This window comes from Dermacentor silvarum, chromosome 9 (genome assembly GCF_013339745.2).
Source record: "Dermacentor silvarum isolate Dsil-2018 chromosome 9, BIME_Dsil_1.4, whole genome shotgun sequence".
Taxonomy (NCBI): domain Eukaryota; kingdom Metazoa; phylum Arthropoda; class Arachnida; order Ixodida; family Ixodidae; genus Dermacentor; species Dermacentor silvarum.
Genome location: NC_051162.1, coordinates 91,818,929 through 91,835,533, shown reverse-complemented (window position 1 = coordinate 91,835,533; position 16,605 = coordinate 91,818,929). Strand labels below are relative to the sequence as shown.

Below are 16,605 nucleotides of genomic sequence, written 5' to 3'. Positions count from 1 at the left end.
CAACGTTACAAAGTCAGTCAGACCATGACGGAATGCTATGGGACGGGCCCGACGTGAGCACGATAAGCCTACCGGCGAGGTGGACAGTCTACGGCGCACATGATTATTGTAGTACTCGGACGTCGCTTCGTCCGGGCAACGCCGACGAATAGAACGCGAGAAAATTCCGGCTTTCTGCCGCTACTGGTAACGGGAAATTCTCACCCGTTGCAAGCGTATCGCGAAGCCTCTCGATTTTTCGACAGCAACCTCATTTCGACACATTTCTCAGCTGGCATGGGGAAAGAGACGAGAGAGTTCCCTTTTGAACAACGGAATGGCAAGGCACTGTGCTGAAGCGCGCCGGCAGCGGGGCAGGAACATCGAACGGCTCGACACAGATGTTCAGAAACGCAAGTCGGGATCGAAAGGCGGCTCTTGACGCGGACTGGAGCCCGTTTCGAGCGGAGATAGAGTGCAAAGAAAACGCAGGAATTACCTCTCCACGGCACACCACGGACGACATGCCGCCATGTTGGCTCCCGAAGTTTACTATTTCTCCGCCAGGGCCCGCCTCGGCATTTCCGGTGGCTAGACCAGGCTAGACTTCCTTTACGTCACGACGTGAGCAAGGAGCGAGAAAGATGGCCGCCCTCGTAGGTCGGTCCGGTCGTTTCGGACAAATTGTGAGGTACCAGCTCAAGGCTCCACTGATCGCGTCATGCCGATCAGCCCGTAAGTTTCTGTCGTGCAGTTTATTTCGTCCTATGAGTTGACTGGACGTTCGCACGGAACACAGTTACGCCAATAGCGAGGATTGAATTTTGCACGGGATATTGGAAGTGCACTTTATACCGGCTCCTACAAACAAGCGCACGAGCTTTATGCTCTCCTCCGAACTCCACTCAAAGAAGCCGGCTGTTTGTTCCGTGTTATGCCAATGTTGAGCAGTGATTCGGAACTACAGCAACTTCCGCCAATGCGGATGGTTTCACGTTCTGAAACAGTACTGTGTCATGTTTTAAGTGCGCTTTCCGACGCTTTCAAACATCTAGCACATGACCACAGTGAATTCTACATCCCGTTCCGTGGTTAGCCACTGTGATGTCCCGTACCACGTACTTCAGAGAATTCCCATTCCTAGACGTGCAAGTTCCCTATATTCAGCACTTCCCCGCCATGACTAATGAAACTCTCACAAATTTCCCTGCACATTCATACCCACGCAGATATAATCTTTGAAAAAGTATCTTGCCAACCACAGATGAAAAAAAAAAGAAAGAACTCGCATTGAGGTACATGATTTATTCTACAATTTCATTGGACAGCATAATCAGAACTCAATTTCTGATGTGGAGTCCTGGGGGGGGGGGGGGGGGGGGTATTCTGTAAGAGTCCACCTGGTGGACTGTCCATTTCGGCTGTCGCGATTGGCTCCAGCTACACGAGCGAGGAGGAGACTAGACTGTCCATTTCGGCTGTCACCGATTGGCTCCAGCTGCACGAACGAGAAGGAGACTGGCTGGCTTCTTTTCGCTCGTGCAGCTGGAGCCAATCAACGACAGCCGAAATGGACAGTCCACTAGGTGGACTCTTACAGAATGCCTCCCTGTTCGATTCCGGACATGTCTTCCGCGTATTTAGAGCTTTAGCATCAACTATTACCGACGCCCTGAAGCTTTTTAGATTCTTAGTAGTTTTAACTTATTAAATAATATTGCCGCAATAGTTCGAAGTTAGTGTTTTATTGTATGAGACAGCATATTGGCTGTTTAACAACGTAGAGTGTAAGAACAAGAATATGACCGACTTCAACTTAAGCCTGTGCCCTGACAGTGATATGCTGTGGATTGACGAGGATATAATCTTTTGTTCACTGGCATAATATTAATATTTACTCTATGAATCATAAATTCACTGTCATATCAGAAAGATTCCCCTTGGTCCAACATTATGGCCTAAAATTCCTCGAAAAAGGGAAAATTCCCTGCATGGAACATCACTTTACCCACGGTGTTCCTGTTAGTCTAAGCAAGCCTAGTTAAAAGGTGAAATTTGCAACAACTTTCAAGGGCAAAACTACAAGCAGAGCATAGAAGACCTGGGCACTGTAAGTAAGGCACGTACAACTCTGTGTTTTAACCCGTTCGCTTCCGCCCTTTTAGCCGCTCCACCGCACCTGGTGTTCTGCGTTGTAAGAAAATTGCTTATAATCTGCTACAGACAACACATTTACAAAATGGCTAATTTATTTTACTCCCAAAAAGCTTCCATGTCAGATGCGGTAAAAAACTAGAAAGTGAGCATAATAGAAGTTTAAAACGAACGGGAACGCAGCGTGCACTGTTGCGTGTTTTTGCACTCAGAACACCTCTTGGGCCTTGAACTTGGCCCTCGAAAACTAAGCACAGCATCGAATGTTTCTGCTTTACAGTTTTCGGTAGTACGTGCTGAAAGAAATGAGCCCACTTGGAAGCCTGTGCACTTCTTTTCAAACCTGGTACCCTGGTTGCAATGGCTACAACAACATAGTGGAGTCTGACGAGCAGGAATCTTTCCATTGTTTTACAAACAACTCCTGCTGACAATGTAGACAAATATGTACATCTTGTATGCGAAACCCAAAACAAGTAGAAAATAGCCTGCAGTGTGCTGCCGTCTATGAAAAATAGCCAGAACCGTTTATTGAGCGAGCGGCAAATCGCTGGCTGTGGAAGCGAATGGGTTAAAGGCAACTGTAGCCAACCTCATTACATTCTCCGGGCTTTATGATGGGCTCAATAAGATATTCAGGAGTGATTCCTTCCAGGTCCCAAACTGAGACTAATCTTTACTTGGCGTTTTTCCCTGTGTGCTGAGAGCCCAACCAAATGAATTTCTTTAAAAGATTCTTACCTTTTTCAGCTTGGCTGCCTAAATTTAGCCTGTTTTATTATTTTACAGCCTAGATTTACCCGGTTTCCTTCAGCGAAACCTCCCAGAAATAATCAGCATGCTGCTGTTAGTATTAACAAAGAAAACACCACATGGTGTAAGCTTTTAACTGATGTGTTTCGTGAAAAACTTGCACTGGGGGTGATTCAAAGGGCATCCTCAAAAATTCTGTTTAAGCTAATCCATTTGTTAAAGAGACATACTAACTGAAGGCTCTGCTGATGAGATATAATGAATATTATTGTTTCGTGTTGCCTTACCACAAACTTGTTGCAATGCACTCCTTTCAAATGTCTTCATTTGGCTTGTTTAGCTTCCTGGAATGGCTCGCCTCGCAAGTTTTCCCACAGTCTCTATTTTGTCTGTTATTACGAATGTGAGGCCGCCGCTAGAAGGTTCCACCTGACAGGGCAGCCATTAGTCCACCAATTGCAGTTCAGTTTCTGCATAATTAGTACAAAGTCAGAAATGGGCAACAAAGCCAGGGAAAGTACAGGGGAAATTACTCTTCTTTTTAACAGAAGTGCTGAAATAAGAGAAAAGGGTAATGAAAGTAGACGTTCAAAGGAGTTGCCACTCGTTTCTGGAAGCTGAACCCATCTTCTTCTAGTTGTCCTTTCAAGCTTTTTTTTAGTGATACAACCATAAAAATGCGCATATAGTGTACAGACCCACATATAATACAAGGCGAGATTTGGAAATAGCGATAAGTGAAAAAAATTGTTTAATCTGCATATTTGTATGGTATGTTGAATTTGCAATTGGGGGGGGGGGTGATTAACTGTATGTTATTTTCGCTGCTACTTAGACAAGGAAGTCTGCAGCTTAGTCAAGCTGTTTGGGAGAGCTTTTTCTACAGCTCATATGTCATTGTTTTCATTTCAAGATGGAAATAAACATTATTATTATTAATATAATACAAGTCAGGCTAACTCAGTGAAAATATTATTTATCTTGCGCTTTACACATCAATCATTGTTGTCCTCGGTTGCGCTGTCTTTGGACAGTTCCTTGCCCAGGAACTCTCCCCTAAAGATAGTCATCTGTGCCATCGAGTCCATTCGAAATACCGTACTTAAAAGCACTACGCACAAGGTCCTCCTGAATGCTTGCCCATGCATCTGCAATCCATTTGCACAGCGTGGCTGGCAATGCCCACTTCATCCATTCAATTGCCGTCACCTTTCGGTCTGGATCCGCATATTGTGCAAGGCAGAAATTTGGGATGCTAATATTTCAGAAAAATCCTCTTAATATAAGTCAGTTTTTATGGCAGCGTAGAAACCCTTTAAACCCCGGGAAGAGTTCTGGAAAACGTCAGAGCAACCTAGATAATTTACTGTACTACTTGTTCCTACGAACCAGTTTTGGTTTTGATACTGAGGTGGTGGGCACATCACGAGGTTATGAAACACTGCAGCTCGATGGCATACACATGTGTAGCCTGAAGGAAACGCACGTAGAACTGCTTCTTTTCTCTCTCCCGTTTTCTTTAATGGGCACTGTCATCAGACCAGGCGATTCATGAAAGTTCACTTTATGTCATAATTTCACGATAATGTTGGTAAAACTGCACTCAATTAAGTGCCGACCCTGCATTAAGTTATCCTTTATTTATTTTCGAAACCCTGCTATTGAAGCTACACATTGCAACACTGCCAAGTAAGTTCAGTGAACACACTCACTGGCAAATGTTTTTTACAGCGTGTGACACTAAACTTTTTGGACTGACAGCCTGTGAATGACACTAACGGGAATCGTTGCCCACTTGCTGAAGTCCGCTTGCTCAAAGTGCCACTAAATTTGCCTGTGTGCATGGGGGGAATGGGTTTTAGGGCTATGTACACTGGGGACTCTCGGAAGACTGTGCGGCCAAGTTGGTCACAAATATTCTAGTACACTCAAGTCACAAAGCGACCAGTTGCAAATGGTCGTTTTTGGTAGGAAAAGTGATTGTTTTGGGTCAGTCGCTTCCTGCTCGATTTTGCAGTAGGTGCAACCCTACAACCTACTCAGCAGTGCAGGAATAGTACACCCGTACATGTAGAATGCCTATTTTGCTTGTTTCATGTGACGATGGCGGTGCAAGCAGATGCGAATGACACGATTGTGAGAGATTTCGGTGTGGTCACGGGCAGGTAGGGCTTGCCGCTGTGGATACCGGTCGCCATGAGTCGCTCCGTGGTCAGCAGTTGTGGTCAGTCATGCTACCACTGTCGTACCACTGTCAGTCTTATGAATGAGCCCTTTAGGTCCATTCAATTTGCCAGCACTTCCAGAACTACGACTTCAGGAGGTGCTGCACTTCGCTGTTCCTTTACACTGGTGCAACACGTTGTTGTCTGAATGTTGTCATTTGTTTCACGTAGCACTGGCTTTGGGCAGGACGAGTTCACGGCATTCCCTGCACTTGCGTGAGAAATGTAGTGCAGGGAATTGTGCAGAAAGGGCCGAGCAAGTTCTGCACGAAACTGGCACTGAACTGCAACGGAACTTTTTCATAAAGGGCAACTTTTATTTTGTGCACGCACTTTCTTCCGCAAAAGTGCCTGTGTCGCTGCGCTCGTGATGAAGTTGAAGCCACGGTGTTATATGTTGAAGTGGCTCCATACTGACGGGGGGAGGGAGAGTGGGTAGGCCATGTGAATACGTTTTCCGAAGTGCTTCTATGGCACCCTGTACGGTGCCGGCTTCGCGGTAGTCGCATGTGCAGTTGTCTGAGCCCTTTCGTCCAGGGATGTACACGCTGTATTACTACCATAATTGCTGTTACATTTAACCGACGGGCCAGCATCATTTTTGCCTGCAGTGTTTTCAATTACGTAAAGCCTTTTTGCATACCCACATATTTTAATGTGGGCGTAATGTGTACAAGTATGTAGATACATTTATTTGCAGGGAAGTGCATGTGTGCCTAATGTACCAAACGAAGCCAGCACTTCAGTGCTCTCATTGTTCTACGCTAGTGCTCTTTGCTGCTGCTGTCTGTATAGCGGCCTCCTGACCTCGTTGAGCTGTATTCTTGCAGCTTTCTTGCCAGGATGGCCTTCAACATTGTACTTTGTGCACGTTGTGAATGAATGTTCGACTTTTTGTGGCCTTCTTTGCTTGCAGACTGGAACAAGGACTGGTGCCCCAAGCCGGCTCCGCAGACGGAGGAAGAGTTTAGAGCAGCTGCCAAGAAGTACAAGATGCTGCCCGAGGACTACAAGGTGCGTTCCGAGAGTGAGGGCCTCACCTGGGGTGACTACCCCAAGATCCCGACGATCCCGGCGGGAAGCAGGGACCCCGAGGAGGACTACGACTTCCCCCACCTGAGACGGAATTACGGCGAGCCGGTAAGCCCAATAGAATGTGCTTTTGTTCTCTGGGGTTAACATAAGTTGTAATAAGTGATTGAACTTTTCGGCATCTGCTTTTCTTTTTTAATTCGCCAGGCATTTATTGTCATTTATTTTCCCTGGAAAATTAGGCACTTATCGGTGTATTGATATGCTAATCGATACCCTTTTTTTTTTACAGTTCTGCTTTCATTGAAAACTTGAAAAACTCTCATTGAAAAACTTGAAATGTTGGGAAGGAAATAGTAAAACGAGAAAGCTTCATTAAACGCAGGGAGGCAAATTAGTTATGCGAGAAATTTGTTAAAATGCGTGCAGATGCAATAAGGTTTGCGTGACATCAGGCGCAATCAGTCTCGGGTGCTGCTAATCATGTGCAACTACCATTTGAATCCTGCTGCTCTGCACCTGTTGCAGTAGCACTACAAATAAGCACGAGGCCATAGAATGGACATGCAGGTCTGTGCAATGGAGCCTGCGTGAAGCTCGTTGCAGCCGCCGTCCCCGTCTATAGGCATATGCCCTTGTGGTGGGCAAGTGGCGCGTCTAATTCAAAAAAGCCTCGGCGCTGGCCCGCAAGAAAAGACGAAGCTAAGTTTAGCGCATTTACTCATGCATTGGCCAGCACTTTTCCCTTGAAATCCAAGCCTAAGCAATACTTTTCGGTTTCGGCATTATGGAAATGGAAGTGTTATTAGTGGTGCATTGCTACTTGGTCACAGGGCAATGAAAATAATCTTGTGCAATACAAATGTTTTATGTAAGTCTTGTGTGTTTAGGCGTACTGTGCAGACCGTCTAAAAATTACTTAAACTGATGCTCTTTTGATGGGGCTGTCGGGAAGGAAAGTCATGGTCTGCCTGACTTGTTTTCTGCACAACCACAGCATACAAAATTAGACTTTTCCGCTGCAGAATGCAAGCCAAAGATGTAAGATTCCGGTTTTAGTAAACCTTAGCGAACAAATGCCAGTGTTGGCGAAAATGCAGACAGAGATTGCGTTCACGGCAATAACGTTCACAGCGTGACAGCCTGAAAAGTGTAATTAACCATTAATCGGCATCCAAAATATTGGTCACCGTTTTACATTAGGCTTTGTGGGGCCTGTGGTGGAGCCGCGAATTAGCCCGAACAATCAAGCTTGTATAAAATATGGGTTGATAAAGCAGATTGGAAAGCCATTCCTCAACGCGCCAGCAGCTTTTGGCACACAAACTTCGGTTCTTATCGAACGTGAAGTAACACGATCTTGTAACAATTCGCTTCCCAAACTGTTACAAGACTGCGCCCCTGGTTTTCACATGCATAATATGCACAACGTACCAGATGACAATACTTACGTCCGAGATTGCTGATATCACTGGTGCAGGGATGCGTTGTCACTTCTTCTTTTTTTTTTTGTGCAGGCTTTGTTTTTGTTACTTGTCGGAATTGTCGGCCCTGGTAAAACGTTTGTTGTATCTGCGTTTGAGGGTATAACTGAAATTCCCGATGAGGCCCCAGCGAGAGGCCGTCTACGGTGGTGCATGCAACGGAAATCCTTTAGGTAGCCTAAGCAAGCTCTGTGAATTTGACTGCTATTTAACAGTGTCAGTACAACTTTTCAGCTATCAAAAGTGCCGCAAAAGTTTAATTTTATTCCTTCCTTTCTTTCTGTTTAGATTGACATCTACATGGATGCATACACCCTCGAAAGACTAGACTGGCCCAGGGAACGCGTTCCTGTGTAAGTACTACAAGTTTTTCACACAACTGTTAACGCATCCACTGGCAGCAGAGCCACTGTGGAGTAGCATTTATGCCACCTGGTAACATATACAGCAGTTAACAATTGCTGGTTTTAACATTCCAGAACTGCACAGTGGGTTAGGAGGGACATCGAAGTGTAATGGTCTAGAGGCAGGCAAGTTTTGTGCCGCTTTTAACGAGCACACTTTGGTGGTGCGCTGCTGCACGAAGAAAGGTGCCCTTTGGAATTGATGGCAAGGTGTTAATTAGTAGGTGCAACATGGTATTTCTTACTGTATGCAATGTCTGCAAAATACAGTGGAATCTCGTTGGTACGATTCTGCGTAATACGTTTCTTGGAATAATACTCAATTTTTTTATGTACCGTTGCGTTTTCTTGTATACGATTATGTTCGAATAATACGATTTTCGGACGATACGTTTTATTTTACGGTTCCCGTGAACATAGTGTCAACGAGATTCCACTGTAATAATGCATTACACTTAAAAACAGCACTTAGAAAACTTAAGTCTAACCACCACCGCAGCAATAACGAGCTTTGTTTAATGGGTTTTCAGTAGTGTGTTGGATTTGTGTTCAGCTTCAAATGAGGTTTTGTGTGGGGATTGCTTTCTGCTTCATCTATAGTGCTTCTGCAAGTGTAATGGGATGTTACATCTTCCCGGACCATGCATTCTCTTTCATTCGTCCCCTAAGAAACATATCAGCAGATTTCTACCGTATCTAATGTACTAACTGATTTTCCCATCGAGGTTGCCATAAATTACAAATGGCTCTTTCCTTTTCTGTGTAGCAGTACGCTGCTGCACTGCGGTCACTGCGCTCACTGTAAGTGTCGCTAAACATTTGCCATATGTGGATATGGTATAAGAAACACTATGGTGTCCAGTATGTAATAATTGAGCAAATAAAATGTCTGCTCTGCCATCGCAGCTCCTGCTGATGATTCACTGTGCACCTGATTGGGTGCTCCTGGATCGACGCTAACGAACCCCCTTTTTTTAATTTGTCGCCAGGTGGAAGCAGATAGCCATGTTTCTGGGCACGGTGGTTGGCTTCTGGTACCTCGCAGACCTCTTCGACCACCCACGGCTCAGGATTAATCCAGATCTGGTATGTATGGTGCGCAGCTGCAAGGCATTGTGGTATGTGCAGCAGAGAATTTGCTTGGCGTCAAGCATGGTGTATTAGAGCATAAAGTTTGCCACCGAAATTACTGAAGGGGAGTCTGTGCCACTGCGATCGTTCAGCCATCGTGGGAATGGTGGTTGATGCATGTAACAGTTGAGTCTTGTCATAATGAAGTGGGATCTGACATGAAAATACCTTCATGACTAGTATGTATTCGCTACACACTAAATATCGGTGAGAAACATTTTCTACCTACTTCATTATGTCCAATAATTTGTTACATCCACTGTGGTTTGTTACATCCAACGAGGTTTAACTGTACTCGTCTAATCTTCATGCTTGTGGCTTCAGGCGTTCTTGTGACATTGTTTATTACGCTTTATGCGTCTAAGACTTCTAGCTCTCGTAGTTTTCTAAACACAGCAAGGCAATTGCTCTGTGCGCATGTGCATAGTCGCTTTGATCATTTTCAACGGCATATTGCGCTACAAATGCAACAATTCAATTTTCAAATTGCAAAGCTGTTTGAAGCCAGTAGGACAAAGTTTAGGCAAGTCCATGCACTGTCCATCATTCCTATGCTGCAATACTTGCAGCTACCATAGACCACTAGTGCTAGAGTTCCCTCTAGTGACTTTTATAGGAAAGCCTATGCTGGTGTTACGTGGGCATTTGGAAGGCCGTTGAACCCATGGTCTATCGAATGGGGGGCTGCTGCTTATGTGGGCAGCTTCAACACTGAATAACGAAGTTGCACGGAACTCCATCAAAATCTTGAAATTCTCCAAGTATGTACATGAGTACCCTGGTCAACTGCTTGTTTATACTAGCACACCGTAAATGACAAAGAAAAAATTTCTGTGGTGATTCAGCAGTAAATGCAAGAGAAATGCATTAGCATTACGTCGCTCCTCCTCATGGTCCAGAATCCATGATCTAAACCGTGTTCACCACATTGCAATGTGTTGTTCAGGAGCTCACTCAACACATGTCCTGCCTCTTCAAGGAGCGAAGTGAAGGAGCAGTGGTCTGCTCCGGATGGTGGTTCGAAGCAGACCACTGCTAGTTGCATCATGTATGTACATGGTGTCCCAACTGTCTTGCACCAAGATTTAAAAAAAGAGCAATTGCATTACTCGAAGAAAACCTAGTGCCTATTGTTTCCAGTACACTGGAGTAGCCGCCAGTAATGTTTTCATAACTGAAATTTAATTAGGTAATTGTAATTAATTACCTAACTTGAGAAGTACTGTCCTAATTATCAAAATGACAATGAGAAAATCGTAGAGCAACACGAAAAACTCCCGATGCAGGTTTCGGTTGCTCAATACGTGCTACATAAAAGTTTCTTTCCGAGCGTGAAAGAGGCTCGCGAAATGCAAAGTGCCTCGAGTGGCCAGTCGCGCTGCAATTTTGCGTGCATTCGCGAGCTTCTTTCACGCTCGGAAAAACACTTTTAGGTAGCACATATTGTGCAACAGAAAGCTGTATCGGGAGTTTTTCATGTTGCTCTAGAATTTTCTCATTGACACTTTGAAATTAGGACAGTACTTCCCGTTAGCTAATTTATTATAATTACCCAATTAAATCTCAGTACCGAAAAAATTACTGGTGGCTACTCCACTGTACTGGAAACAATAAGTGCTAGGTCTTCAAGTAATGCAATTGCTCTATTTTTAAATATTATTGCATGATAGTTGGGACACCCTGTATATGTATACAGTAGAACCTTGTTGATACGTTCCCGTTATGTACATTCTCCCGGCACCAATGTTCGCAATCGAGAACACGAAAAATGACCCAATAAAGTTACACTCATTTTTTTTTGGTTCATAAATTCCAGGAAAACACTATTTTTCCGCTCCAACATTCAGTACGTCGCCAAACTGTGATCATATGATACGTTTTCCAGCCACTAGATCCCATACAAGAAAATGCGCAAGGCATGCGCGATTGAGGACAGTATATAGCTGCCCACCACGGCAGCTTCACCGCAATACTCGCCCGCCTATCTCACGTGAAAACGCCGGCACGCACTCAGTTTCTCATTTCGGTACCAGCAAATCATCTCCAGGGTCGTCACACACCGCATTCACAGCCATCACCATTAATGCTATTGCGATAAGCATCTTCACCTATCTGTTTCACAGCGCATAGTTCCATTGGTAGCGTATTGCATGCTTTTAGTAGGCGATAATCCAAATGCACCGCCATTCCCTGCTGCAGGCGGCGCGATGTGGGCATCACATTTTGCTTCGGTGGCATCCGGCGTCACCCACCATTTCGATTTCATTTCGGTATCCTGTCGCCCTCTTAAAACTCCACGCAATAGGAAAACCACAAAACGCATCTGGGGCCGCAATGATCGTGCGACGCTTCGCATTATGTAGATGGCAACAATAGTTGAATCTGTCAAATTTTTTTCTTTACTTCGGATCGTACATTTTCCTGGTTAACGCGTTTTTTTCTTGCTGTTTTGTCCAAAACGTATGAACGAGGCTTTACTGTATATACCTCTACCACGTGAACTACCCCTACCACATGACCGGCTTCACACACGCATATAATTTTTTATTCTATGATACTCCTAATGCTAATGCATAAAACAATAGCAAGAAACTAGGGACGTTCATGTAGCAAAATTTCTGAATTGTTTCTTTCTTTACCCTGTCATGGCAGCCTACTGCGTAGAGAAATGCGGCCACGTTGAAAGCAAACTGTTGTGCATGCAAGCACTTCAAGGAGAGGCTGCTGGCCGAAAAATTGCCAACCTCATGCTCGACGCATTGTGTCCGTTTGATATACCTGCATCCAATTGCAGACAAGATCTGTCTAATCTTGTAGACTAGACAGATCGCATGCGCTGCATTAAAAAAAAAATACCCCCTTGCAGTGAGTCTCCCAATTTTCACAGTCCCCAGGTTGGCAGGTGTGCGTTATAGAAGCAGCGTGAAAACATTGCACTAAAAAATAATATATGTACATAAATGTAAAAGAAACATCAAAGTATTGTCAAGGTATGGTTGCAGAACTAGCCTTAAGTATGCAGTATGTAGTCAGTGGTGGCTGTTGTCATTGTCAGGCCATTTTATGCTCAGCCTCGCCCTTGCAAAAGCAAAACTTTGTGTCCATCACCAGTGGGGATCAAACTCATGCATGTGCAGCAATGTGCACTTGGGAACTGGCAGGCGCGTGACAGATAGGGTGTCATCGGAGCGAGATTTGGCTGCAAGTGATATAGTAATTGCCCAGCTACATTCATACGTGCACTTGTTAAGAATACTTAAACCAAAGCGCCCAGGTGAACAGAGATCTTACGAAAGTTGTGAAATATTGTCCCTCTGATTGCCTGTTGTTGTTGCCGATATTTTCCTTCTCTTAATTTGCCAAAAAAAAATGTTCAAGGTTTCTGTAACAAACTTCTGTTTTGTGCTTTTCCAGGGTCCACCACAGCTGCCAAGCGACGGAGTTGTCCACTACACCTTTGAGCCACTGGACTAGAGTTGTTTATGTGTTGGTGTGCTGGCAGTTCGAACATTAAACATAGGTTATCCAATGTTCATGGCATCTGTCTCATTTATGCACAGCTGTGGATAGAAGTGTACTGGAGACAATATGTTTTTTTTTTATAAGTGGCTGTTACGAGTCTTCTCAGCTTCAGACATGTCCATACATCCATCTGTGGGCTGTGCCACAATGCATTTAGACCTTTCTATAATAACGCAGTTGCATCCACCAAGAAAAATACTTTTTTTTATGTCTGACAGTCTTTGTAAGCAGGCATGCTGATATCCTTGAAAAGAAAAATTTGGGATTGGGTCTGCATCTGACACAAAAATATCTTCGTTATGTCCTGTATTCCTTGTAAACATGCATGCTGATATTGGTAAGAATATCGGAAGAATCGGGTCTACGCAAAAAAAAAATGCTAGGTTGATGTAGCGGAGGTGACATGCAACCATGTGATTGCTGTGACAGCACTGGATCAACATGTTGGCTTGGTGGCAGCAAGCTAGTGAAGCCATGCCTTTGGGCAAAACGCACGTTCGCATCCAGAATGTGCCGTTTTAAGTTAATTATTGCTGAGCATTCAATATTTTTGTTGCTGGAATGCATATTTCAAGCTGTGAAGCCAACTGTAGCCAATACAGTCAACTCATTTTGGGGCGCAGCTCTTAGGCGCTCGTTCCTGTGGCGAGCGTCGGCGTCCTACCGAGCGAACGATTATAGTGCAGCGGGGGATGAAAAAAGCGATGAGGCGCAAAGAGGAAAGCGGAGAGAAGGGTGCCGCAGAACCATGAGGCGGAAAGCGGAGGTGAGGGTATGGAGAAAGCGTGAGAATAAATGCGTAGTGCGGCGACGATGGCTACGAGATGGCGCCAGAGTAACACGCCTCGTCTGGGAGGTCCTGTTGGCGGCGGCAGCTGCCGAATCGCGCCGACACGCTGGCTCTCGCGATCGCCAGATTAGCAAGGCAGTCGACGCGCCCCACTTCGCTCCGTCAGCGTACCGCACGAGACAGATTGTCTGCGGCCAGCCAATATATCGCGAAATGAATACACGTATATAAAAAAATTTAATTACGGGGTTTTACGTGCCAAACCCACGATCTGATTATGAGGCACGCCGTAGTGGGGAACTCCGGAAATTTTGACCACCTGGGGTTCTTTAACGTGCACCTAAATCTAAGTACACGGGTGACTTCGCATTTCGCCCCCATCGAAATGTGGTCGCCGTGGTCAGGATTCGATCCCGCGACCTTGTGCTCAGCAGCCCAACACCATAGCCACTGAGCAACCACAGCGGGTCACGTATATAAGGCTGCCCGCAAATTTCGCATTAGGGAGTATCGTAATCGTCGGTGATTTTTTTTTTTCGGTGTGCATTTATTGATAATTCGGACTCCTTCGCGACACCGCCACGTACCCCATTGAGCCAGTGTAGAAGGGTGAAGGGAAAAAAGGAACAGGGTGAATCCTATATGACGTTTCGGATTTTTTGCCGGGACCGCAGGTCCCCAACGATTATCTGAAGCCACCACCGCCAGCACTTTAATTATATTGTAGCCTTGAACCAGCGATCTCGCACTGATCTGCTCGCCTAGCTGCTTCGTAGTTCGCTGTCAAGCTTTGTGCAGTTAGGTGCCGTGTTTTCTTGCAATAGCACACTCCAAGCGAATTTTCGCCCTCGGATGCCGTGGGGCTCCGCACACAGACATATATACACACATACATACATATGCTTCTGCATGCAGGATATGCGGGTTATATTGCTACACTATTCAATCACTAAATTAAGTTGCTCATACCAGGAAATATGTTTTTCATTAAATTATTCCTCGGAATTTCAAGAAGGGTAGCCCAAAAACAAATGTAATGAAAAATAACATGCACAGCGCATGTCTGTCTCCTTAAAAATTTTCGGGCTATTAAATATTAAAAGTGCAAAACAATATCAGTGCTGAAACCGGAAAGTGATGTAATTTTACTGCGTGGCTCTGTATGGGCAACGTAGTGGCACCTGTGCGATGACATTAAAGGCCCTACACAGCATGTTAAAGCCTTTAACGGTGCCAGAAATTTTGAGGGACCCGTGTATAGTTTGAACACCGCCCGAGAAGTTCAAGCGCATCGCTAAACTTCACTATCGCAGTCTTTTATATATATATATATATATATATATATATATATACTTTTTTCATTTAAAGGATTCACTGTTGTTGCCAATGGCGCCGTCTCTACCTTCGTCGTCCTTGCATGCCGGTTCTCAAAAGTCAGCCTCGCCATAATACAGCGGTGTTGCGCGGTCAAGCATATTAAGAGTGCAAATGGGTCACTATGCTGTGGCGTACAATGCGTTTCCAAATTATACACGCGCGCACCCGCCGTCTACTGTCACAGTACGAGTACTGGGATGCCTAAAGCGTTGCATAATGTCCAAATCAGCTTCGCTCGTCACAGCTGTGTTACGCGGTCAAGCACACGCAATGTATTGCGGTGAAGCATACCACGAGTGCAAAGGGGCCACTGTCACGAGACATAAAATGTCTATGATCACCGAGGCGCCTAATAATTGTACTGGCAGGTCCTGAAAGCTACTTCGCACGTGGCTGTAATGATTTGAGCCCTTGATGTCAGTCAAAGGCATGCACTCGTACAGTTGATGTTTTTTACAACTATTAGAAAAATATTCATATTTACGAATAGCAACTACTTGATTTGAAGATATCAAATAGTACACTAATCTATTTATTATTCGCAAGTTCCGAACTTGCACACCCCTATACATTTTTGCCATGGAGGAAGAAAAGGAACTGCGAGGGGTGCAAGCCAGCAAGCATAATGTTTAACAGCCAACATTTACAAGCCAACGTTCTGTGAAACTCTTTTGCCCTCTTCTCTCCCCCACAACTTAATCAGAAGTCGTTCAGCGGCTATGCTCGGTGGAGTTGGCCCAGGACGTTTAGTTCCCTGTACTGATATTGGGGGGAACTGCTCTATGCATTTCCCCCCCAATATGCTCACTCAACTACGGTTGTGTCTCGTAACATGCATTTATTGTATCACTGTGCAACTGCGGCAATTACAGCCTTATAGTTCCGCTGCACCCTCCTCTCCGCTTTCCTCCTCGCATCTTTCATCCCCTGCAGTGCTCCGCGTTCACTTCCATCTTTCGCAGTACTCGTTCGCTCGGTTACAAGTGACGACACCAACGCCGACACTCAGCACAGAAACAGCCAGGCGTCGCTGCGCTCTAAAAAGCCAACAGTGTGAACGAGTACCACTGCTAATGGTGGGACCATTACTCCTGCCTTGGTAATTTTATTTATGGGTCCATGATACAGCATACGAAGACAGCGGCGTGGGTCAGAGAGCAAATGGGCGATAGCCGATATTCTAGTAGACATAAAGAGAAAAAAAAATCACGAGCCATTTCACTTTGTGAAGGTAGATGACCAGCGAAGCTGTCTAGCACACAACTTCTGCAGTAGCGCACCCAGGATCTCTGCCAGGGGGGGTTGCATTTTTGTGGTGGGGGGGGGAGCAAGCACTTTGCATATAATGTAATTTCCTAGTGTTAGCCAGAGGAATGCAACACCAAATAAAATGCATAATAACTATAATAATAAAATGACACAAAGGATGATGACGATGTGTATTCAGCGTTTTACTCAAAGTAATTTACAAGACGGTGATAGAGTGTTTTGTTACTGAGGAAAATTCGACCTCAAGTCACATCCTGAATTGTAATGGCAATGTGAACAGAGCACTGAAGCTACACGTTGGACTGGTGAGGCTGGACGCGCGGGGCGGGGGGGGTTACCTCAGCCTCAGCGGGGGGGGGGGGTTACAACACCCGAACCCCCCCCCCCCTTCGGTGCGCCACTGGACGTTTGTCATCTTGCATAGCGAGCCGCTTGCGGCTGGCCTATCAGAAGCAATCTTTCGGGTGTTTGCTCCCGCCGATTGC

General features: G+C 45.2%; 2 protein-coding genes across 4 annotated transcripts in view; one reads left to right on the top strand and one right to left on the bottom strand.

Moving 5' to 3' along the window:
* Positions 1 to 570, bottom strand: part of LOC119463348 (cold shock domain-containing protein E1-like) — a 49,913-nt gene extending 49,343 nt beyond the window's left edge. For 2 of the 3 annotated variants that reach the window (XR_007463370.1, XM_049655852.1), the window contains exon 1: positions 479 to 569. The gene's annotated coding sequence lies outside the window, so the exon portion shown is untranslated. Of the gene's footprint in view, positions 1 to 478 lie in introns of all 3 variants that reach the window. The other variant, XM_049655853.1, reaches the window with a different exon arrangement.
* LOC119463349 (NADH dehydrogenase [ubiquinone] 1 beta subcomplex subunit 8, mitochondrial) lies at positions 561 to 12,691 on the top strand. The gene is made up of 5 exons (XM_037724156.2): positions 561 to 714; positions 6,028 to 6,251; positions 7,916 to 7,980; positions 9,021 to 9,117; positions 12,577 to 12,691. The coding sequence occupies exons 1-5, from the start codon at positions 624 to 626 to the stop codon at positions 12,634 to 12,636; spliced, it is 537 nt and encodes a 178-aa protein (XP_037580084.1). The 5' UTR covers positions 561 to 623; the 3' UTR covers positions 12,637 to 12,691.
* Positions 12,692 to 16,605: the final 3,914 nt, after the last annotated feature.